This window comes from Schistocerca serialis, chromosome 2, assembly GCF_023864345.2.
Source record: "Schistocerca serialis cubense isolate TAMUIC-IGC-003099 chromosome 2, iqSchSeri2.2, whole genome shotgun sequence".
NCBI lineage: Eukaryota > Metazoa > Arthropoda > Insecta > Orthoptera > Acrididae > Schistocerca > Schistocerca serialis.
The window spans coordinates 308,339,842-308,365,109 of NC_064639.1; the positions used below are offsets into that span (position 1 = coordinate 308,339,842).

General features: G+C 41.9%; 1 protein-coding gene across 1 annotated transcript in view; it reads right to left on the reverse strand.

Moving 5' to 3' along the window:
* The window catches only part of LOC126455930 (trypsin-1-like), a 69,036-nt gene extending 44,017 nt beyond the window's left edge, over nucleotides 1–25,019 (reverse strand). Inside the window, exon 1 of the mRNA XM_050091689.1 lies at nucleotides 24,956–25,019. Within this exon, the coding sequence (XP_049947646.1) occupies nucleotides 24,956–25,019 (64 nt within the window). The remainder of the gene's footprint in view (nucleotides 1–24,955) is intronic.
* Nucleotides 25,020–25,268: the final 249 nt, after the last annotated feature.

The window sequence follows — 25,268 nt, forward strand, 5'->3', positions numbered from 1 at the left end:
AGGAGTATCCAGGGCAAGGTTCCTGAATTAGTATCTCTTATTGAAGGAAATAGTGCGCATATAGTATTAGGAACGGAAAGTTGGTTAAAACCGGAAGTGAACAGTAACGAAATCCTAGACACAGAATGGAATATATACCGCAAGGATAGGATAAACGCCAATGGTGGAGGAGTATTTATAGCAGTAAAGAATTCAATAATATCCAGTGAAGTTATTAGCGAATGCGAATGTGAAATAATCTGGGTTAAGTTAAGTATCAAAGGTGGGTCAGATATGATAGTCGGATGCTTCTATAGACCACCTGCATCAGCAACCGTAGTAGTTGAGCGCCTCAGAGAGAACCTGCAGAACGTCGTGAAGAAGTTTCGTGATCATACTATTGTAATAGGGGGAGATTTCAATCTACCAGGTATAGAATGGGATAGTCACACAATCAGAACTGGAGCCAGGGACAGAGACTCTTGTGACATTATCCTGACTGCCTTGTCCGAGAATTACTTCGAGCAGATAGTTAGAGAACCAACTCGTGAAGCTAACGTTTTAGACCTCATAGCAACAAATAGACCGGAACTTTTCGACTCCGTGAATGTAGAAGAGGGTATCAGTGATCATAAGTCAGTGGTTGCATCAATGACTACAAGTGTAATAAGAAATGCCAAGAAAGGAAGGAAAATATATTTGCTTAACAAGAGTGATAGGGCACAAATCGCAGAATATCTGAGTGACCACCATCAAACGTTCATTTCTGAGGAAGAGGATGTGGAACAAAAATGGAAAAAATTCAGAAACATCGTCCAGTACGCCTTAGATAAGTTCGTACCGACTAAGGTCCAAAGCGAGGGGAAAGATCCACCGTGGTATAACAATCATGTACGAAAGGTACTACGGAAACAAAGAAAGCTTCATCATAGGTTTAAGAGTAGTCGAATCATAGCTGATAAGGAAAAGCTGAACGAAGCGAAAAAGAGCGTAAAGAGAGCAATGAGAGAAGCATTCAACGAATTCGAACATAAAACATTGGCAAACAATCTAAACAAGAACCCTAAAAAGTTTTGGTCATATGTAAAATCGGTAAGCGGATCTAAATCCCCTATTCAGTCACTCGTTGACCACGATGGAACCGAAACAGAGGACGACCGAAGAAAGGCAGAAATACTGAATTCAGTGTTCCGAAACTGTTTCACTGCGGAAAATCGTAACACGGTCCCTGACTTCAGCCGTCGCACGGACGCCAAAATGGAAAATATTGAAATAAACGATATCGGAATTGAAAAACAACTGCTATCACTTAGTAGCGGAAAAGCATCCGGACCAGACGAGATACCCTTAAGATTCTACAGTGATTATGCTAAAGAACTTGCCCCCTTTCTATCAGCAATTTATCGTAGATCGCTGGAAGAACGTAAAGTACCTAGCGACTGGAAGAAAGCGCAGGTCGTTCCCATTTTCAAGAAGGGTCATAAATCAGATGCGAATAATTATAGGCCTATTTCGCTTACGTCAATCTGTTGTAGAATAATGGAACATGTTTTATGTTCTCGTATTATGACGTTCTTAGATAATACAAATCTCCTTCATCATAACCAACATGGATTCCGCAAACAGAGATCATGTGAAACTCAGCTCGCCCTATTTGCCCAAGAAATTCACAGTGCCGTAGACACTGGCGAGCAGATTGATGCCGTATTCCTGGACTTCAGGAAGGCATTTGATACGGTTCCGCATTTACGTTTAGTGAAAAAAATACGAGCTTACGGAATATCGGACCAGGTTTGTGATTGGATTCAGGATTTCCTAGAAGAAAGAACACAACATGTCATTCTTAACGGTTCAAAATCTGCAGATGTAGAGGTAATTTCGGGAGTACCGCAGGGAAGCGTGATAGGACCTTTATTGTTTACAATATACATAAATGACTTAGTTGACAACATCGGTAGCTCCGTGAGGCTATTTGCAGATGACACGGTTGTCTACAAGAAAGTAGCAACATCAGAAGACTCGTACGTACTCCAGGAGGACCTGCAGAGGATTAATGCATGGTGCGACAGCTGGCAGCTTTCCCTAAACGTAGATAAATGTAATATAATGCGCATACATAGGGGCAGAAATCCATTCCAGTACGATTATGCCATAGGTGGTAAATCATTGGAAGCGGTAACGACCGTAAAATACTTAGGAGTTACTATCCGGAGCGATCTGAAGTGGAATGATCACATAAAACAAATAGTGGGAAAAGCAGGCGCCAGGTTGAGATTCATAGGAAGAATTCTAAGAAAATGTGACTCATCGACGAAAGAAGTAGCTTACAAAACGCTTGTTCGTCCGATTCTTGAGTATTGCTCATCAGTATGGGACCCTTACCAGGTTGGATTAATAGAAGAGATAGACATGATCCAGCGAAAAGCAGCGCGATTCGTCATGGGGACATTTAGTCAGCGCGAGAGCGTTACGGAGATGCTGAACAAGCTCCAGTGGCGGACACTTCAAGAAAGGCGTTACGCAATACGGAGAGGTTTATTATCGAAATTACGAGAGAGCACATTCCGGGAAGAGATGGGCAACATATTACTACCGCCCACATATATCTCGCGTAATGATCACAACGAAAAGATCCGAGAAATTAGAGCAAATACGGAGACTTACAAGCAGTCGTTCTTCCCACGCACAATTCGTGAATGGAACAGGGAAGGGGGGATCAGATAGTGGTACAATAAGTACCCTCCGCCACACACCGTAAGGTGGCTCGCGGAGTATAGATGTAGATGTAGAAACGTGCAGTTCCTGAAGAGGGGCAGCAGCCTTTTCAGTAGTTGCAAGGGCAACAGTCTGGATGATTGACTGATGTGTCCTTTTTTGCACTATATTTGCACCAGGAATCTTTTGGGCACAGGCTGTGTTGAGGGTATTCATTGGAAGACGCAGTATGAAGGAACAATGCCGACACTGCCTTTCGCCTGTCACTAACATTACTAGTATTTCGCCTTATAGCATACCCATAGTATCTCTGTAGACGTTCAATCACCTCATCAGTAAGCCTGCCTCTCCCTCCTATTGTCTTTCCATCACTGAGCTTACTTGAACCCAAAGTTTGTTTGAGCCTTCGAAGCCGAAACGGTAAACTGCAAAGAGACGATGTTCCACGCTCTTAGCGCTTCATTTTTCACAGAAAACAATGTAGCCAACCCTTGCACACTCGCTGTATGCGTAACATAAGGCGCTGTATGCGTAAAAGGCCGAGAAAATCCCAAGCAGTTCGCCAGGAAGTCACGAAAGGGTGTTAGATGCATTCAGCGGCCGCCCATTTCCTCTGCAGGCGTGGGGGAAAATGGTAATAACTCCACTTCTAGGGCGAGTACAACAATAATTCAAAGTATACATTAAAGAGGAATGTTCCATTTAATTTTTGGTAGCAAAAAAAATCGTAATTTTTTGGATTTGACCACCTCCGGCTCCCCTTAAGAAAAGGGTAAATGAAATAGCAAGAAAGAAATCACAAAAGAAAATTTTAAATTGATGAGGTCTGAAGACTGGTTGCGCCTTTCTGCTTGAGTGCAATGACTGCTAGGCTGATTTCCTTCGCGTATTTATTTATTTACATAATTGCATATTTTCTCTATAGTACAGTACGATTCATAATAGCGAATCCAACAATACGTAGTGTAGTTAGTCTAAGATCGTAATGGCGCACCGTAATTTCTAACACGGAAAATATTAGTGTTGTAATTACCGAATGTCAGCATTAACGTCTACCGTACTTGCTTAGCATCATTTCTCTTTTCAAAGAAACATTTAATTGCAAATTATTCAATTCATAATACTATGGTAAATATCCACCCCCATGAACCATGGACCTTGCCGTTGGTGGGGAGGCTTGCGTGCCTCAGCGATACAGAAGGCCGTACAGAAGGTGCAACCACAACGGAGGGGTATCTGTTGAGAGGCCAGACAAACGTGTGGTTCCTTTTCAGTAGTTGCAGGGGCAACTACTGAAGATTGACTGATCTGGCCTTGTAACACTAACCAAAACGGCCTTGCTGTGCTGGTACTGCGAACGGCTAAAAGCAAGGGGAAACTACGGCCGTAATTTTTCCCGAGGGCATGCAGCTTGAATGTATGGTTAAATGATGATGGCGTCCTCTTGGGTAAAATATTCCGGAGGTAAAATAGTCCCCCATTCGGATCTCCAGGCGGGGACTACTCAAGAGGACGTCGTTATCAGGAGAAAGAAAACTGGCGTTCTACGGATCGGAGCGTGGAATGTCAGATCCGTTAATCGGGCAGGTAGGTTAGAAACTTTAAATAGGGAAATGGATAGGTTAAAGTTAGATATAGTGGGAATTAGTGAACTTCGGTGGCAGGAGGAACAAGACTTTCGGTCAGGTGACTACAAGGTTATAAACACAAAATCAAATAGGGGTAATGCAGGAGTAGGTTTAATAATGAATAGGAAAAAAAATGGAAATGTTGTGTGGCTAGGGCCTCCCGTCGGGTAGACCGTTCGCCTGGTGCAGGTCTTTCGATTTGACGCCACTTCGGCGACCTGCGCGTCGATGGGGATGAAATGATGATGATTAGGACAACACAACACCCAGTCCCTGAGCGGAGAAAATCTCCGACCCAGCTGGGAATCGAACCCGGGCCCTTAGGATTGACAGTCTGTCACGCTGACCACTCAGCTACCGGGGCGGACAATAACGAATAGGAAAATAGGAATGCGGGTAAGCTACTACAAGCAGCATAGTGAACGCTTTATTGTGGCAAAGATAGATACGAAGCCCACGCCTACTATAGTAGTACAAGTTTATATGCCAACTAGCTCTGCAGATGACGAAGAAATTGAAGAAATGTATAATGAAATAAAAGAAATTATTCAGATAGTGAAGGGTGACGAAAATTTAATAGTCATGGGTGACTAGAATTCGGTAGTAGGAAAAGGGAGAGAAGGAAATGTAGTAGGTGAGTATGGATCGGGGCTAAGATATGAAAGAGGAAGCCGCCTTGAAGAATTTTGCACAGAGCATAAGTTAATCATAGCTAACACTTGGTTCAAGACTCCTAAAAGAAGGTTGTATACATGGAAGAATCCTGGAGATACTAAAAGGTATCAGATAGATTATGTAATGGTAAGACAGAGATTTAGGAACCAGGTTTCAAATTGTAAGACATTTCCAGGAGCAGATGTGGACTCTGACCACAATCTATTGGTTATGATCGGTAGATTAAAACTGAAGAAGCTGCAAAAAGGTGGAAATTTAAGGAGATGGGACCTCGATAACCTGACTAAACCAGAGATTGTACAGAGATTCAGGGAGAGCGTAAGGGAACAGTTGACAGGAATGGGGGAAAGAAATACAGTAGAAGAAGAATGGGTAGCTCTGAGGGATGAAGTAGTGAAGGCAGCAGAGATCAAGTAGGTAAAAAGACGAGAGCTAGTAGAAATCCTTGGGTAACAGAAGAAATATTGAATTTAATTTATGAAAGGAGAAAATATAAAAATGCAGTAAATGAAGCAGGCAAAAAGGAATACAAACGTCTCAAAAATGAGATCGACAGGAAGTGCAAAATGGCTAAGCAGGGATGGCTAGAGGACAAATGTAAGGATGTAGAGGCTTGTCTCACCAGGAGTAAGATAGATACTACCTACAGGAAAATTAAAGAGACCCTTGGAGATAAGAGAACCACTTGCATGAACATCAAGAGCTCAGATGGAAACCCAGTTCTAAGCAAAGAAGGGAAGCAGAAAGGTGGAAGGAGTATATAGAGGGTCTATATAAGGGCGATGTACTTGAGGACAATATTATGGAAATGGAAGAGAATATAGATGAAGATGGCCGGCCGAAGTGACCGTGTGGTTAAAGGCGCTGCAGTCTGGAACCGCAAGACCGCTACGGTCGCAGGTTCGAATCCTGCCTCGGGCATGGATGTTTGTGGTGTCCTTAGGTTAGTTAGGTTTAACTAGATCTAAGTTCTAGGGGACTAATGACCTCATAAGTTGAGTCCCATACTGCTCAGAGCCATTTGAACCATTTTTTGAACCATAGATGAAGATGAAATGGGAGATACGATATTGCGTGAAGAGTTTGACAGAGCACTGAAAGACCTGAGTCGAAACAAGGCCCCCGGAGTAGACAACATTCCATTATAACTACTGACGGCCTTGGGAGAGCCAGTCCTGACAAAACTCTACCATCTGGTGAGCAAGATGTATGAAACAGGCGAAATACCCTCAGACTTCAAGAAGAATATAATAATTCCAATTCCAAAGAAAGCAGGTGTTGACAGATGTGAAAATTACCGAACTATCAGTTTAACAAGTCACAGCTGCAAAATACTAACGCGAATTCTTTACAGACGAATGGAAAAACTAGTAGAAGCCAACCTCGGGGAAGATCAGTTTGGATTCCGTATAAATGTTGGAACACGTGAGGCGATACTGACCCTACGACTTATCTTAGGAGAAAGATTAAGGAAAGACAAACCTATGTTTCTAGCATTTGTAGACTTAGAGGAAGCTTTTGACAATGTTGACTGGAATGCTCTCTTTCAAATTCTGAAGGTGGCAGGGGTAAAATACAGAGAGCGAAAGGCTATTTACAATTTGTACAGAAGCCAGATGGCAGTTTAAGAATCGAGGGACATGAAAGGAAAGCAGTGGTTGGGAAGGGAGTGAGACAGGGTTGTAGTCTCTCCCCGATGTTATTCAATCTGTATATTGAGCAAGCAGTGAAGGAAACAAAAGAAAATTCGGAGTAGGTACTAAAATCCATGGAGAAGAAATAAAAACTTTGAGGTTCGCCGATGACATTGTAATTCTGTTAGAGACAGCAAAGGACTTGGAAGAGCAGTTGAACGGAATGGATAGTGTCTTGAAAGGAGGATATAAGGTGAACATCAACAAAAGCAAAACGAGGATAATGGAATGTAGTCGCATTAAATCGGGTGATGCTGAGGAAATTAGATTAGGAAATGAGACACTTAAAGCAGTAAAGGAGTTTTGCTATTTGGGGATCAAAATGACTGATGATGGTCGAAGTAGAGAGGATATAAAATGTAGACTGGCAATGGCAAGGAAAGCGTTTCTGAAGAAGAGAAATTTGTTAACATCTAGTATAGATTTAAGTGTCAAGAAATCATTTTTGAAAGTATTTGTATGGAGTGTAGCCATGTATGGAAGTGAAACATGGACGATAAATAGTTTGGACAAGAAGAGAATAGAAGCTTTTTAAATGTGGTGCTACAGAAGAATGCTGAAGATTAGATGGGTAGATCACATAACTAATAAGCAAGTACTGAATAGGATTGGGGAGAAGAGAAGTTTGTGGCACAACTTGACAAGAAGAAGGGATCGGTTGGTAGGACATGTTCTGAGGCATCAAGGGATCATCAATTTAGTATTGGAGGGCAGCGTGAAGGGTAAAAATCGCAGAGGGAGACCAAGAGATGAATACACTAAGCAGATTCACAAGGATGTAGGTTGCGGTAGGTACTGAGAGATGAAGAAGCTTGCACGGGATAGAGTAGCATGGAGAGCTGCGTCAAACCAGTCTCAGGACTGAAGACCACAACAACTACAACCTTCCCTGTGCCTACGTTTTTCTTTCCCATTTCTGTTATTGCTCCTTTCAGAGATGTCCATTCCTTTTCAACTGAACTGCCTTCTGAGTTATTCCTTATCGCAGTATCTACAGCATCAGAGAACTTCGAGAGCATCTCCTCATTCTTCAGTACTTCCGTATCCCACTTATTTGCCCATTGATTTTTCCTGACTAATCTCTTAAAGTTCAGTCTACTCTTAATCACTACTAAATTGTGACATGAATCTATATCTGCTCCTGGGTACGCCTTAAAATCTAGTATCTGATTTTTGAATCTCTGCCTGACCATGATGTAATCTAACTGAAATCGTCCAATACCTCCTTTTTCAAATAAACCTCCTCCTCTTGTGATTATTGAATAGGTATTTGCTGTTACTAACTGAAAGTTATTGCAGAACTTAATCTGCCTATCTCGTCTCTCATTCCTAGCACCAAGCCCACATTGTCCTGTAACCTTTTCTACTACTCCTTCCCTAGCCGAGCGGTTCTAGGCGCTTCACTCCGGAACCGCGTGACTGCTACGGTTGCAGGTTCGAATCCAGCCTTGGGCATGGATGTGTGTGATGTCCTTAGGTTAGTTAGGTTTAAGTAATTCTAAGCTCTAGGGGACTGATGACCTCGGTTGTTAAGTCTCATAGTGCTCAGAGCCATTTGAATCATATTCCTTGCCGCGCGGGATTAGCCGAGCGGTCTAAGGCGCTGCAGTCATGGACTGTACGGCTGCTCCCGGCGGAGGTTCGAGTCCTCCCTCGGGCATGGGTGTGTGTGTTTGTCCTTAGGATAATTTAGGTTAAGTAGTGTGTAAGCTTAGGGACTGATGACCTTAGCAGTTAAGCCCCATAAGATTTCATCCACATTTGAACATTTGAACCATATTCCTTCCCTTACAACTGCATTCCAGTCCCCATGGCTATTAGATTTTCATCTCCCTTTACGTGCTATATTACCCTCTCAATATCCTGATATGCGTTTTCTATCTCTTCGGCTCCCGCTTGCGACGTCGGCATGTATACCTGAACTATCATTGTCGGTGCTGGTTTCCTGTTGATTCTGTTGAGAAGAAATCTCTGAACTGTACACTGTATCTCGGCCTCTGCCCTTTCTTCCTATTTATAACGAATTCTAGTCCCATTATACCAGTTATTACCGCTGTTGATATTGCCCTATAATCATCTAACCAGAAATCCTTATCTTCTACATTCCACTTCACTGATCCCCACAGCAGTTTGAGCCTTACCATTTCCATTGTCAGTTTTTCTAGTTTCGCTACCTCGTTCAAACTTCTCCCACTCCATTCTCCGACTCGTATAACATAATCCTTCCATTGCTTTCTTACTTTTTCTCAGGTCACCTCCTCCTTGGCATTCGCCTCCCGGATCCGAATGGGGGTCTATTACGGAATATTTTGCCAATGAAGACTTCATCCGGTCACTTTTTTCAATTAAAGGCCACATGTCCTGTGGACCCAGAGTATGTGTCTCTGTGCTGCTTGAGGGTTTCCCGACGGACTAGTTGTAAATATGGTTCTCGGGCGAGACGTCGGATGGCGTTGTGAAAACTCCACAATATTTAGTCGGTGCAACTGAAGATGTTGCTCAGTGCGCCCACGGAATGTTGTAGAGTTTTCACAACGCCGTGCGACTCTTCACCCGAAAACCATATTTACAGTATGCGTCTTTAATGCAATGGTTTCCATTGTCTTCTGAACCCTCACGTCGTTGATCATTGCTGTGTTTTCACCCTTTAGGGGCAGTTTTCCACCCCCGAAGCTCTGTCCGTTCCTCCGTCCTCTTTGATAAAGCCGTTGGCAGAATGAAGATGACTTTTAACCCCGAAAGTCTTCGGCCACCATTGGTGTTGATTTTCATTTTGATTGTCAATCAAAGACGCTACTTTTAGACCGCCAGTTCTCCAAAAGAAGAAATTATACTTTTAATACCCTTTCTACGAGTAGTAGAACACAACGATCATCACTACAGTACTTTGGGAAGAAGAAAAAATACGTCGAATATGCAGTGATATTCTGTGCTTTTGTCACAAATGCACTTACTTTTAGGCCAATGCACAAAAGGACTCGTGCGTCAGCAGTCTTCGGCTACAGTCGTACCTATTTGGTTTGATCGGCCTTGGTATTTACTTTACAATGGAGAGGATAGCGAGGGCAGAGAGGTGTGCTATTTAAGCGCTTGCGCGTTGACGCCGGAGATTAGCCGGTTTGGAGAGAGTCAGGTGACCAGTGAGCCTACGGCGTGGTTTCCAGCGGCTTAGGCGTCAAGTTTGCTGCAGGTGTCTGGACGTTCGGCACACCGTGTGTGTGTTAACTAAAGGGCAGCGCCTGTTGACATTGGTTGTTGTGGCAGCGAGGACAGTCTTGACTCGTGTGAGTGGTGGGGCATAACTTGGTGTTGCCGTGTCAGCTTAATGAGATGCATTTGTGCCGATCAACCTTCATTCTGGAATATAAACAGAGCTGAGTTCTCACTAGTGCTGTGGCCGTCCTTCCTAGACCCGATCATCTGTCGCCACGATGTTGCTTTAGTTACAGTCACGGGAAACTGTAATATTCAAACCGTGTTCCTAAATATTCAGATCCTTGAAAAAGCGGTGAAAAATTGTTGTATATTGATAGACTAGTTTTTAGCGATCTGGTTAAAGAGTGTTTATTTACGTAAAACCTCGGAAAAGTTCAGTAAGTACTTAATTAACTGCCAGTGATGTAAACAGTGCTTAACCTTACAGTGACCTGGTTGCCGGTCACATTATTTGTTATTGTAGTATTAACTAAACTGTTATGAATACAGAACTACGGATAACTAAAGATGCCGTTTTAAACTTGTAAGGCATATACATTGTGTGTTGTTGTGTACTGTTAGCTGCTTGTAGTAATCGCTTGTTTACACTAGTTTAGCCGTTTTCAATATTTGCAAATTCGGCCTGAGCCATAGGAAGTGGAAGACCCGCCAATTTGACTCGTACTATTAATGGTTGAATACGACACCATCTGCGTGAGTTATTTCTTGTTAACTTCATTTACTCTCTTGTGAGCTGCCTGACTTGTAATCACACAATTCGGATCTGTAACTGTTTTCTGTTTGCTACAACCCTGAGTCTTGATATTATCAAGGATTTAGATTAGGCTTCAAGGATTTGTTGCAGGATGTATAAGTTATTGTGAGTTTCTCTTAGAATGTGTCACTGAGTTTCAAGCCAAGTGTGGGAACTTAAATTTGGTACAGTTGAGCAGAATATTCCTGTATTATTACTAGTTTAGACTACTATCAAAAATTGTAAAATTTAGAAATATTACGTAACTACAGTTTCAGTTAACTAAGACTGGCTTTATAGAAACATATTGAAGTTGTAAGTGAATTTCAGGTTCCATTGACCGTTCACTGGTTTTCCATGCTGTGCCCTTAAGTTCCAGTCTGTGGTTGATCACATTAATTTTTTTTTTTTTTAATTTACTTACTTCAGAATAGAGTGTCAGTTTTACCTTGTAAAGAAAATAGCGTGAATATTCTGCTCAATGGCTTTGAATAGAGTTTTTGTTCATTTTATTGAAATGTTTAAAACTATCTTCTTATTAGTTTTCATTATTGCTTTATTGTGTTTTGAAACTGATTGTAATAAAGTCGTTTTCAAAATGAATCATTTAATCTCGGCCCATCGCCTCACCACTCCCTGCCTGCTCCATACTACTACACACAATCCAATGTTTTGGTATTGAATATGTTGTGTTCCTAAAAAAAAGATTTTAGAAAGTGTGGGAGTTATTTATGTCTGTTATAGCCTGTTTATTGCACTCAAAACATTTTCCTGCGGCCAATTTCGATATCTGAGAATACGCACAAGTCAGACGATGACGGTTCCTGTCATCAGCGACATCCCTTAGTGTTGCCATAGAGACATTCGTGGTCTGTCCTCTTGCACTGTTCAGCATGAACTAACCGTAGGACTTTTCGTTAGCTGTTAGTCCTTTGAAAAGAATGTTGCGATATATTGTTGACATATATTTCTGAAGTCGTAGTTTGGTGGGGAAAGGTCGTTCCAGTACTCCGTGCTGTGTACAAGGACTTGCGATGTAATTGATGAGAATTTTCAGATCTCCAATGCCGAGTCTTCTGCACGTCACATACGCCGAGAAAAGAAAATGTGTTTCAGGACGAGCGTCATCATCATGCACTCTCTGTGCATTACTGCCGTCGAGCAACAGTGTCGGAATTGATCACTCGATGCTCTACCGTCACTTTGTAACGCTTGGGTTAGAGTTTGCGCAAACTCTGTGTGCAGATATTACTGACATACCAGCCGAACTGTTAAATGGTGCAACATTTTTTCCAGATCTCTTTCCACTGTTGCTCTTAATTCGTCAAGTTCAGCCGAAACAGGCACGCAATATTGCCAAAGCCCAGGGAACTGACCATACGCGAAATTCTGAGCATGCCTTCCAGGGTGCTTGTTTCCGTGCAACGCTTATGCTGTCCGTAAGGTACAGTATCATCGCCTAAACAAATGCTATTCAGACATGCTTCACTAACACGTATTGCCTTTTCTTTTCATTTATTTTGGAAATTGCATCTAAAGTGGTATACAGTCTCCCGTTAAGATGACTTCATTTCCAGTCTCCTTCCCTACTCTTCCTACAGTGAAAGCTTAGTCACATCGCTCGCCCTTTTCCTCACTCATCACTTAAACACCCTATAGGTTAAGTAAATTCCCAGATCGCATAAATGATCCGATTTTCGTGCCTTTAACGTGAATAAGACGAAATTATTTTTGGGATTTCTTCGACATTTTACATTACTTCAGCATTCCATGAGTATTGTCCAGGAGCCTCATTACTGCTACGGAAAATTTTTTGGAAATTTGTGGTAAGGACTGTGGGACCATACCGCTGAGGTTATCGGTCCCTAGGCTCACACGCTACTTAGTCTAACTTAAACTAATTGACGCTAAGGACAACACACACACACCCATAGCCGAGGGAGGACTCGAACTTCCGACGGGGGGAGCCGCGCGAACCCTGACAAGACGCATGAGACCGCACGGTTACCCCGCGCGGCTTTACTGCTACGTTTCAAGACTGTACTCTAGTTTGCTGGTTTGACCAGCAGAGGCTCTTCAGACATTTCAAATTTTCATAATATTCTGGATGGTTAATAGCTTACAAAAGCCTCATTACTTGCACTGAGAGGGACTGCGATGAGGATTTTGAATTCGTAATAAGCACTATCTCCATTTTCATAGTTTCATTTTTCAGTTTTTTTTTCACAGATGTCACACACGGTAATTTCATTTTCATCACATGGGTCGGGATTTAGGAGGAGCCTACCATCTTATTTGCACGCCTATGTTTCCACGACACGCGATCACCTGTTTTGCATACGTCGGAAAATCACATACATCTGATCTCTTTCATATTCGACTCTTACATTCTCATCCAAACACACACGCACACACACACACACACACACACACACACACACACATCACACATGTACGCACAGGTGCGCGCGAGGGCGCCTCTGCGATAACATCCCGCACATGCGCACCCATCAACACATACAACCACGCACACACAAAGCTCCTTCCTGGCAGCTAACTCAGCTACGCGTGGACTTCAGATAGCACGTTAAATATTATTATGACAGGCCAAGGAACTTTTAATGAATGCTGCAGTACACTTCAAAGTAACACAGATGCATGACACATGACACTGTTTTTCAGTATATCCATAAACAACGATCTGTACGTTCTACCAACAGTTCAAATCCTCAGCGACAGAAAACTGCTCTTTGGTTACAGACCCTTTCGAGAACAACAGTGAGAATGTCCTCATCGTCGGAAAATTAGCGATTTCCGCAAAACAATTGCTCAGTTGACTGGACAATGTTGTCTGTGGTCGACATCGAGGGCTTACTTTCCGATCATCGTCGCTCATGTCTGTTTGGCCTTGGTCAAATAGTGACACCATTACATAATAGCTAGAAGCGACTTTAAATTTGGTCCAAAGGCGAATCTGTGTGCAATGTCCTGCATACTTCACATTTGTAGTACATTTCACTGCCACACTGTGATGCACCTGTTGTTCGTACCACAGCAAAACAGTGTGCAGGCAACCTGGCACATGTCCCTCTTCTGATAATGCGCCACTCTTGATTGGCAATGGTTTTAGCATGGGGCAACATGTGTAACTTACTTATTGAAGTGCTCGCATAGATGTCACATACCACACAGCTGCGGAAGGTAGTCATAGACGTGCGCTAACCTGGCAGCTCCAATGCTCGTTAATCGGAAAGGGAACGTGAGCAAATGTCGAGTAAGGAGTAACGACGGACATGTTGAGGCTCTCTAACAACATTCCTACTCTCAAAACTGTCCAGACCACTGTAATGACTGACGTATTTTGAATTTCTCATTGATATTGGTACAGGACATACAGCGTCAAATTCGCTTGTTACTTATCCTCCGCAGCACTATCCAATAGTAGTACGTACTGTGACAACATGCAGAGCGAGGAGAAACTGTTCTCATGATCTACAGATTATGACATAACGACAGTTAACGTGCTAGTGCAATTCCCTTAGGTACTTGCCTGCAGCTCTAGCAGAACACAAAGCGCCATCAATTCGTCGGTGCACTGTTTTTGTAATACTAGCCAGATACAATACTACCCGATTAATTTCTTCATTGAATTTTCCAGTCGCTTTTCTGTTGCGTGTACACCATGATGATGGTAACATCTTCTCCTTCGTCGTATATCATACCAATCACTCAAGTATTTAAGCCTTACACATTGGTAACCATTTACACGTTTTGCACTAGATTCTCGCGTCAACATACTCAGTACTGGATTTGAGATTTGGACATTTCCGTAAACATTCGCATGTCCAAAACAAAGTCTCATAAATCGCGTGAGAAGTAATTCACAGGGCATCAATCAGCCTATAGCACAAATATGGAGCTGATTTACCAATAGAAGTAGTTATCAACCTTGAGTTGGATAATATAGCCTTACGAGAGGTACCACATTTACACACTGATCTTTTTTTATTTTCCTTCATTCATAGGAGCTTCAGTGTATGCTGTAATGATAAGGTCGTCGATGTCAGCCTGCATTGTCACTATTACTACGTGGAGATCTTCGTCTCTACAAAGTGGCACAATCATGCTGTAACAGTGTAATGTGGAGGTAGCAGACTTCGTAATATTTATAGCCATTTTTTTTAAGCTACGCTTACTGGAAGTCCTAACTTAAGCGATGTGGCACAGGGCTTTACATTAAGCGTATATTTAAGCTGAGGCAGCATCATAGGTTGATAGATTCTCTAACGCTATTTCGTGTTGTGACCCTCAGAATCACGACAGTTTCCACATCAACGAGTACATCTACGTATCTGTATGTTATAGAGAATAGCATTAGTTTAATATGTGTTGCATTTGTTTAGCATTTATAACAATGGAGGCTGGTCATTTCATATCCTGCGTAAGGCACTGGGTGCATTTTGATGCCTCACTGTTTTTGCAAGGCGTACGAAGTCTAATTTTCGAAGCGATAAATATGTATTTTCTTTATTTTCTGGGATGTCGACTCTGACATTGTCCTTGAAACTGTCACGCCGCTCAGTGTTAACATCTTTGCTAGTGCATTTAAATTTTACATCTACATATATACTCCGCAATCCACTATACGGTGCGTGGCGGAGGGTACCTCGTACCACAACTAGCATCTTTTCTCCCTGTTCCACTCCCAAACAGAACGAGGGAAAAATGACTGCCTATATGCCTCTGTACCAGCCCTAATCTCTCTTACCTTATCTTTGTGGTCTTTCCACGAAATGTAAGTCGGCGGCAGTAAATTTGTACTGCAGTCAGCCTCAAATGCTGGTTTTCTAAATTTCCTCAGTAGTGATTCACGAAAAGAACGCCTCCTTTCCTCTAAAGACTCCCACCCGAGTCCCTGAAGCATTTCCGTAACACTCGTGTGATGATCAAACCTACCAGTAACAAATCTACCAGCCCGCCTCTGAATTGCTTCTATGTCCTCCCTCAATCCGACCTGATAGGGATCCCAAACGGCCGAGCAGTACTCAAAAATAGGTCGTATTAGTGTTTTATAAGCGGTCTCCTTTACAGATGAACCACATCTTCCCAAAATTCTACCAATGAATCGAAGACGACTATCCGCCTTCCCCACAACTGCCATTACATGCTTGTCCCACTTCATATCGCTCTGCAATGTTGCGCCCAAATATTTAATCGACGGGACTGTGTCAAGCGCTACACTACTAATGGAGTATTCAAACATTATGGGATTCTTTTTCCTATTCATCTGCATTAATTTACATTTATCTATATTTAGAGTTAGCTGCTATTCTTTACACCAATCACAAATCCTGTCCAAGTCATCCTGTATCCTCCTTCGACGACACCTTCCCGTACACCACACCATCATCAGCAAACAGCCGCACATTGCTATCCACCCTATCCAAAAGATCATTTATGTAGATAGAAAACAACAGTGGACCTACCACACTTCCCTGTGGCCCTCCAGATGATACCCTCACCTCCGATGAACATCCACCATCGAGGAGCAGTCCATGTACCTCTGCAGTTTAAGTGATATCTCGGTAGTAAAAACGCCTTATTCCTTCCTTCCCTAATGAGACAACTGTGTTACGCTTGTGCTGCTGGTGGTGTAGTTAGTTACAGGTTTTTGTTTTTGCGAGCTATAGTTTTCATTCACGCAACTGCACAGGTTGAATACACAGTTTACGTACTTAGGTGTCGCTGCAGCATGACCATCACACTTTTCGCACAACTGACGTATTTTTAGAATATTGTGAGCAATATTACAGAAAAAGTACAATCTGTAAAACTTTTATGGAGCTTTTTGATTGAAAACAGTAGTTATTGTGCATAGCTTTCTTTAGGGATGTGTAATTTGTAAGAATAGAAAGAACTGGCAATCAATAGCATCATTTACATTTTTTCTAGTAAATACCATCATACATTGTATTTATTCCTGCTAAAATGTTACTTGAGAACAATTTAAATGTGAGAATATATACTTTGAGTACGTGTTGCGACACACATCAAGAATAGGCCTAATAATTTACATTCAGTGTATTTTCCTGCTTACCACAGCTTTTAGCTAACACATGTTTTTCTGCAGTTATAGGCCTAGCGAGGTTAGTTTTACGACATCACATTATTAGACGTAACTTTTGAAATGTCAGCTGTTGTTAGATATGGAAATCGAGCATAGGGGTACATACTTTAAAATTTTGGTCATTAATTTGGCAAATATGTATGTATGTGGAAATTAACTCATGCTTTCTTTTACGATGCATATGCACGTGATGTCACAGCCATTGATTTGGCTCTTACAGTGATTTTTCGTGTATTGACCTCAAGTAGGCCATTGATAGTCAGTGGAAAAGATTGTACTTTTTAAATTCTCATGTTTGCGGTTCACGGTCATATAAAAATGTAGCGTTGGGGAACACACGCTTTTGGGCACTAATTTGGCCAATATGTGTACAGTGGAAATTAACGCCCACTTTCTTTTGTATTGCAGATGTATTTTTGCTATATTGTGACATCTCATTAATTTTAGATCCTACTGCGTTTTTTTCGTGTATTAATCTCAAGTAGCAATGTAAAAATTGCACTTTTCCCGCTGCCAACTTGTTTTGAAGATATTTTAGAAAATTTTCAAAATCTTCAATATGCAAAATAAATAATTTACCACTTTATTGCGTTTTCTAACAGTGCAGCAATCTATTGGCGTCAGTAAGAAACCGTGGTATACTGATCAGACTTCACACTCAGTTTTACAGTACAGACATCTGATTGTGACGGTAAGCACTTGTTTTCTACAATGCAGTCATCTGCTGGTTACAGAAGCTAGCAGAATGTAAAACAGGATTCGATTTTATTTACATTTTCAGGATTTGTGGGATAGTATTTAAGGTAAAACTCGTTTTCAACAAATACGAATTCCTAATTCGTTATTTATATTTCATAAGCAAATGTTGGTTTTTAATTGTTTATAGGGAAATATGCTGTTTAGTTATTCCAGTATTCCATGATGAATGACTTGTAGATTCAAATAAAATTTGCCAATGTGACTCGTGAGACACTGTTCACGTGTGCCGTCGCAGTCCTCCGTATTATGTGCGCCGTGTCAACAAGTGTTTGTGTTTTTCTCGTCCAGCGTGAACGGCTTCATGTTTATTGTTTTTTGTATCTACATTTTTTGCCCGCCGTTTTTATTGTATTGTCTGTGTCACCTATATGTCATATTATTGTACCACTTAAGGCTGAAGAGCGGCGTAATATGCTGCTGACAGCCCGCCTGTATGAGGTGCTTAAAATTACAAGAAAGAAAAAAAAACTCGTGAGACAGTATTTAAACGAATTTTTGGATGTCATTAATGCAAACATAATTGACAGAACTTTTCTGCAGTTCCTATACTCTGTATTACTTGGCCAGCAAATAGGGGCGTGGGGCGAGGTGGCCTCCCCCACCTCTCCCCTCTCCCCTCCCTCTATATACCCTTTGCACGAGGCTGGATGTGCAGCTGCTGAAATGATGATTCCTGGAATGGCCTTGGAGATAAGGAGGTGCGGATGCTAATGTGACAAGATGCCTGATCCCACTCCCCTCCCCACCTTGACCTTGACCTTGACCTTGACCTTGACCTTGGCATGTGGCAGGATGTCATGATTCCCAGTATAGCTTTGGAGATAAGGAAGTGCTGATGTGATGTCACCGCAGTGTAACATGTACACTTGTGTCAGCTGTAATAAGACACCACAGATGAAAAAATGATGACAGATGCCGAGTCACAGTTTTTGGCTCGTATGCTCATTGCCCTACTATTCTCGTGGACGAGCAGAGAGAGAGAGCTGGGCTTTGTAAGACCGTTGTTAGCGGAATTCTACTCAGCAGCTTTCCGCTCATCACGTGCTGTGGTCGGAAATGCTTGGTCCAGCATATGGGCTTCTCTGTATGACTCTCTTCTATCCATGGGTCGTTGCCGTTGCAGTATATCTTGCACATCACGAAGTGTTATGGTATGACAAACAATTACTTTAACAGTGTCGTTTCGGCAGTTCGAACATGGATCATTCCAGTCGGAGGAGAAAGACAGACAGAGAGAGAGAGAGAGAGAGAGAGAGAGAATTGCCGGGTCCGCGAATACACAATCTCCCTGCAGTCTGATTACCGGAACACTGACGAGTGCGTCCTTGTAGATTGGATTCGTTCAGGATTTTATTTTTGTGTGTCGCAATTCCCGAAAACTTTAGTTTAGAATCCTCATAAAAGATTCTTCTGACTCATTTATCGGAACGGATTTAGTTGTCTTTGATTGCAGGCTACCTGCCCACTTTGGAATCTGATAAAGTCTAGCCATAACATGCAGTGAACGTCCACAATAGGCTCGCCGAAGCTCTTGTGTCGTTCCAGAGACGTGGGTGGGCAGCCACTCTCCCGTTATCTGGAGACAGCCATTATCTCTGTCAATCAGTGGCTTGAGTACACAACCGAGATTTCCGTTGCTCTATTTCCTGACGTGAACGACCTCCAAGCATTCACATCTGTTTACGACGTATATGCTGTAACTTGCAGCTGTTGTATATTCTCCCATAAATGTATTACACATCAATACCGCAGCGCGAACGTATAATTGCGCGTTGTTATCCAGTAAAAAATTTGGAGGAATACTAGCTTCTTTCGTAGGTGCGAGTGGGTCACAGTTTGGTTCAACGAACTTAGAGAGCTCGCACTGTGCATCACAGGAGCGCCTACTCTAAAATCCTGATGATGTATTAAGCATGAGGTAACGATATTACATAATAATAAATACGCCTCTCGGTTAAAAAGCATGATACTGCAATTAGAAAAATTTAAGATATTACCTAGGTGTCCCAAGAGTGGATCTTATCATACAGTATCGTAGATCAAATAATAAGAAAGGAATTGTTAGTGGCAGACTATGCATTCCTCATCAGTCATTTCATACTTTCGAGGAACAGAATTAGGTCTAAATGTAGCCACATTGACCTGCTCTCTATACTTCACCTAGCCTCAAAATAGGACGATTGCGACAAAACGCGGGAGACGTTAACATTGTTATGAGGGCAGGAAATTTACACAGTATCAAATAGTAAATAAAACTGACTACTGCATCGACTTACAATTGTAAGACGGAATAGAATTATCCGTAGTCAGCTGCCAGGAGCCATCTTCAGATCTATAAAGAAACTTGAAAACAGAGTTAATATTCTGGTTGACTACGAAGACACTGGTGTCTAGGAATCATAAAGTTTTACTTTTATCGGTAATTGCAACATAATAAGTCGGTTGTAAGATTCTTCGTTATGCACGTCTCTCATTACTGGTAAACTGGACGACAAAATTTCAGACATTTGTCTGTCGCTGATCGTTAATTCATTTGTTTCCGAGTTTGTAGTGTTGATCTAAACTTGTGTTTTCTATGTGTGAGAACTGCCAAGACTGAGTAGGTGCCCGGGAAAAGAGAAATTTAGAGGCAATAAGTATATTAGAGTGCATAATACCTTGTGTGAAACTGTTACATGTCACACCTTGTGAGCATCAAATGCCGTAGGTACTAAATTATATAACCAGCCAAGTTCGTAGAAAACTTCATTTTTATCCTGTACTTTAAAAATGTAGCAGTGATAACGTTAATACCCTAAATCGGAATTAGACTCTTGCTGTTAACCATGTGTTGCTATGCTATCTGATCTCACTACCTAGCTTCTAAGAGCAAACATTGCGAAGGTGATATTTTTTATTTGAAAATCCTTTAAAACGAAAAGAAATTCTGATCAAGTGATTTTAAAATGTGTGACACGTGTGTCTTCAGTACGAACAATGACATCCCGTGCAACGATAACCAAACTATTTGGAAACAAAACTAGGATTGTGTGGGTCCTTAGATGCATTGCAAAAAGGCAGATATTCTGCAAGCATATTCCTCGGCACCGTTGTGGCTTACTTTATACAACATAATTATTTGGAGTATTATAGCAGGTGCGTATGGGTTTTCACTGAAGAGAACTGCTCAAAAAGTTGTGTCTGAAAGTAATGAATGTGAACCAACAATTATAATTGCACCCTTTGATGGTAGCTGGCAGACACTTGGACACATTTCCCTGCTTGGAATAATTTCAGCTACTTCCATTGAAAGAGGAAAAGCGCTTGATGCGATAATTATGTCGAAATTCTATTTCATCAGCAGTCAATATGCAGACGTTGAGTACGTTTCTCAGAAGAGCGGGGATCGGCTCTGAGGTGGAATGGAAGGGCCTGTCTTGTTAAATATTATCAAACGAACAGTTGAAGGCACAGGTTGTCTCTTACGTTGGTTACATAGGAGACGGCGAAAGGTTTATCCCTAAAAGAGTTGTTGCTAAAAATGATTACGATTCCAGAAATTCTGTCTACAAGCTAGAATGTGTAACTCATGTGAAAAAAAGGCTGTAGACGGACAAGTGAAGGAGAAAGCCGGAGAGAGGCTTGAAGATGAGAAGGTATAGAATGGCAAGGAGCACCTCACCACCTCAGAGACAGCTAACATTCAGAATTTTTATGACTTAGGCGCAAGAAGAAATAGAAATACTCCAGAAGCCACGAAGTTAGCTGCCTGGGCTGTACTTTTTCCACAAACTGCCAATAGATGAAAACCGTTATAATTATCTTGCTCTCTCCCCTTCCGAACCACAACTAGCACCCATGGCTGGTGTCGGTAGCAACAAAAGTATGACTAATGTATGAGCACAAACATTCATTAGCAACATACGTTATGAACAACACTAAGAAAATATTCAGCCAATGCCCACAGTTGTTAAGGAAATTCCTTCATAAAACATTTCGAAACTTTAATACAGTGTAAATTCAGTTATATAGGTTGATAGCAACATTACAATAGCTACGTAATGAGCAGAAGCGTAGAAAAATAATAATTTTATAAACATCCACTCAGTGTCTAATTGTAGGTGTAGACATGATAGTAGGAATAGAAATACCGAAAAATTAAAAACATAAAATATCTGTTTGATGAAAGTGCTGTGAACTATTATTTTGACATTCAGTATTCAATAGCAAGATGACGGACTATTCATAAATCAGTAACAAAGTGGTTTTCATATAATAACAGGGTATAATTAAATGTCCTTTACGGACTTTGAAGACAGGTTTCTCACACCAAAATGAGAAAAAAGTCTAGTAAACATGGTCTCTAAAATATATCAGTAAGAGCACTTGTTCATCTCCTGTACTGTGAAACAAATCTCTTCTACTGAACTAGTGCTCATACCTCGTAAGGTATGCATTCTAGAGCCCATGTTTACTAGACTTTTTTCCTTTTTTTTAGCGTAAGGAACCTGTCCTCAAAGTCTGTAAGCAGAATTTAGTTACACTCTTCAATAACCTATTCGCCAACCGGGCGTTAAGACCTAATGTTGCTTCATTTCTTTTACGATAAGTTACCTTTGAATAGTAGTACTGTTGAAGTTAAATTAATTAGAAACCAGAGAAATAAAGAATATGAACTGCGTGACAAAAAAAAGTTAAGCATCCAGAAGGGAGGGAGGAAACTAAATGAAACTTCACAGGTTGAGAGGGTATGTAACACTATTTTAGTGATTAAAATACCGAGTCGGATTTACATATAGCTTGGCAATATGAGTCCACTTATCAGCATGATATCCCCTCAGGCCTGATTCGGCTGGGAAAGTTTTCATAATGCCTTTATATCCTCTCCTGAGGCAAACTGGTCTCCAGCTGTTGTAGCTGGGCCTTGATATACTGCATACTGCCTCCTGAGACAGAACTGACGTCCGAGCAGGTCCCATACATGTACACATGTTCTACTGGGGACGGATCTGGGGATCTTGTTGGCCACGGCAGTACCTCAGGATCACACAGACGGATGACAGAGACACTTACCATAGGTGGACGAGCATTGTGTTGTTTGAAAATGGCATAACGATCCTGTTGCATGAGAGGTAACTCGTTAAGGCGCTGGATGTCAGTAAGGAATCGTTGCGGCGGCAGTGTTCCCTTAACCACCACCAGCCGACCCCTGAAGTCATAGCCTATGGCTCCCCACACTTTGACGCGAGCAGTAGCGCCTTCTTGCCACTCCAAAACATTGGACGAATGGGACCTTCCCAGGTCGCTACCACACACTACGATCGTTCGTGACAGTGCGGAACCGCGATTCATCGGATTCATCGCTGGGCACAATACCAAGCCATTCATCCCCATTCGATGCTTCACGGCTCGCCACCAATCCAAGCACAGCCATTCGTATTGTGGTGGTAACGGCAGCCTACGCATAGAACTATAATTCACTAGTCTGGCTGCTGTTAGTCTCCGACAGTGGCGCAGTATGACTCAGAATGTGACAGGGAGTCCATTAGTTGTTCACGGATGGCAGACGCATATGTGAATGGGCTACGATGTGTTTGGTGGACAGTACGGCGATACTCTCGAGTGTTGCTCAGGCGTGCTCGATAGGAACGTTGACAACAAATAGCTCTACCGATGCAGTCCAAAATCCGGCCATTTTCACATTCGAATGCCTTACAAATCGGCCAGCCGACCACGTGGAGACCCACAACGAGGTTTCTTTCGAACTCGGTGCTGATAACCCTGTCTCACACGAGTACGGGGCCCTTACCTATCCTTTGGTGAAACCAATCAATATATGAGACTACTAACACCCCTTATATGCTCTACCAGGCCTGGCAACGACACTAAACACGAACAACACTAATGTATTATGGTGATCGTTTTACATGTCACAGAAAATGCAACACTAACAATTTACAAACCCACAGGTGGAGTATACGGGTTCGAAGTAACATTGTTATCCGACCTCGTCTTCTGGGTGCTTCACTTTGTTTGTCAGGCAGTGTAGTTAAGTATTATGGGAGAAGTAAAGGATTACGTCAGCACGAATACAGGTCTGGTCAATTAATAGGAGTATGTTTCAGGAAAGTTAATGGTTAGCTGTCTCTAAAAATGACACCTCATATGTTGCAACAGACGAGTTATACAAATTTTAAAACAAGCCTTCAGTGAAGAAACTCTTCCAGTTCGGTGCCGACCGAACCTTTATTGTTCGCGAAGACGAGGTTGTAATAACTGCACCCCACCCAGAACCAGACGAGTGGTCTTCCATCAAATTCTCTGTCCGTCAGAAGGGAGGTAGAATACTTTCCATAATGAAAGATATCCATGCCAGAAATTTCATTTTGACCTGCAAGGTGTTTCTGAAGATACGCTACATGTCTACTCATATTTGTCACTACTCTCAACTGGATTCTTAGTTAAGTAATGTAAATACGTTTAACAAATTGTCAGCAACTTAGTTGAAGTACGAATCAATCGGAGCGACATATCACATGTGAAATTTACAGTAAGTACTTCATGTTAAATGCTATTTACAAGTTCCCATGATACACTATAACATTTTAATCTGATCACATCTGAGATGTTAGCCAAGGATATTGGGACAAGTCAAGAAGGGGTGCCAGATCGTAATTCCACATTGACACAAAAGATTCAAGTCTACTCTCATCAGTATGGAAGTATTTGCGAGACGCGTTGAAGTGTGTTTTTCGATCTTGTACTACGTTCTTACAGTGAGGTAACTTTGATGAAAATCGATCAACTTATTGTCCGTGAAGCACTGCAGATACGTCCTGATACTCTGCCCGAAGACAAAAACGGATGAGTTACTGTTCAGTATCGCGGAAAACAACACGAAGAAAATGTTTTGACCCATGGAAGGAACGAATATTGATATGTATGTATTGAAATGGTCATGATTTGTTGTCGGACACCACTAATTTGACATGTTTGGGAAGCCCGCAAATTTGCAGCGTCCGTCAGTTTTATTTCGTCAGACCTCGTACAATTTTCCAACGGAGAGTAAGTACAAGTCTGAACTAAACTGCTCGTCCACTGCCAAAGAGATGGTACATTTTAGTGACTATTTTCACAGTTTTAGGAAACAGTTTACGCTCGAAAAAAGCATTGCAAAGAAATACATTCTTTGTTTTGAGGCAATATATGTCTACTGTATCTATTAGACGTCCTGGAAAAAAGGTCCTGCATAACAGACTGACGCAACTTTGGTATATGGGAAAGTTAGCTGCAGCCGTAGCCTCTGGGGAGGATGCCTGTAAACTGTTCACAACGACCAATCTGTGGAACACGGGCGTACATTCTTTTTATATTTCATGTTATATTAGACGTATGTTTTCAATTATAGTCTGAAACAACTTATGACAGATTACGAACGGAGAGTACTCACCGTGGCCGACGGCCAGCCCACACAGGACCGTTGCCGCCAACAGGACACGCGCCGCCACCGCCATGGTGTCTGAGGCAGATGCCCGGAGCTGTCCGTGTATAAAGCCAAACACTCTTATCAGCACTCTGATCGTCAGTAAAAGTGGTATTCTTGCTCCTGACGAAGCAGAAGATAACGCACGCTACAGTGATTGTCTCCATTTGTTTGGAGCCAAACACTTTGTAAGCTGCCACAGATTTCGTAACTGTTCACACAAGATTACGAACACAGTTTATGCCCTGAAATATAGCTACAGGCAGTGAGTATGACCCTT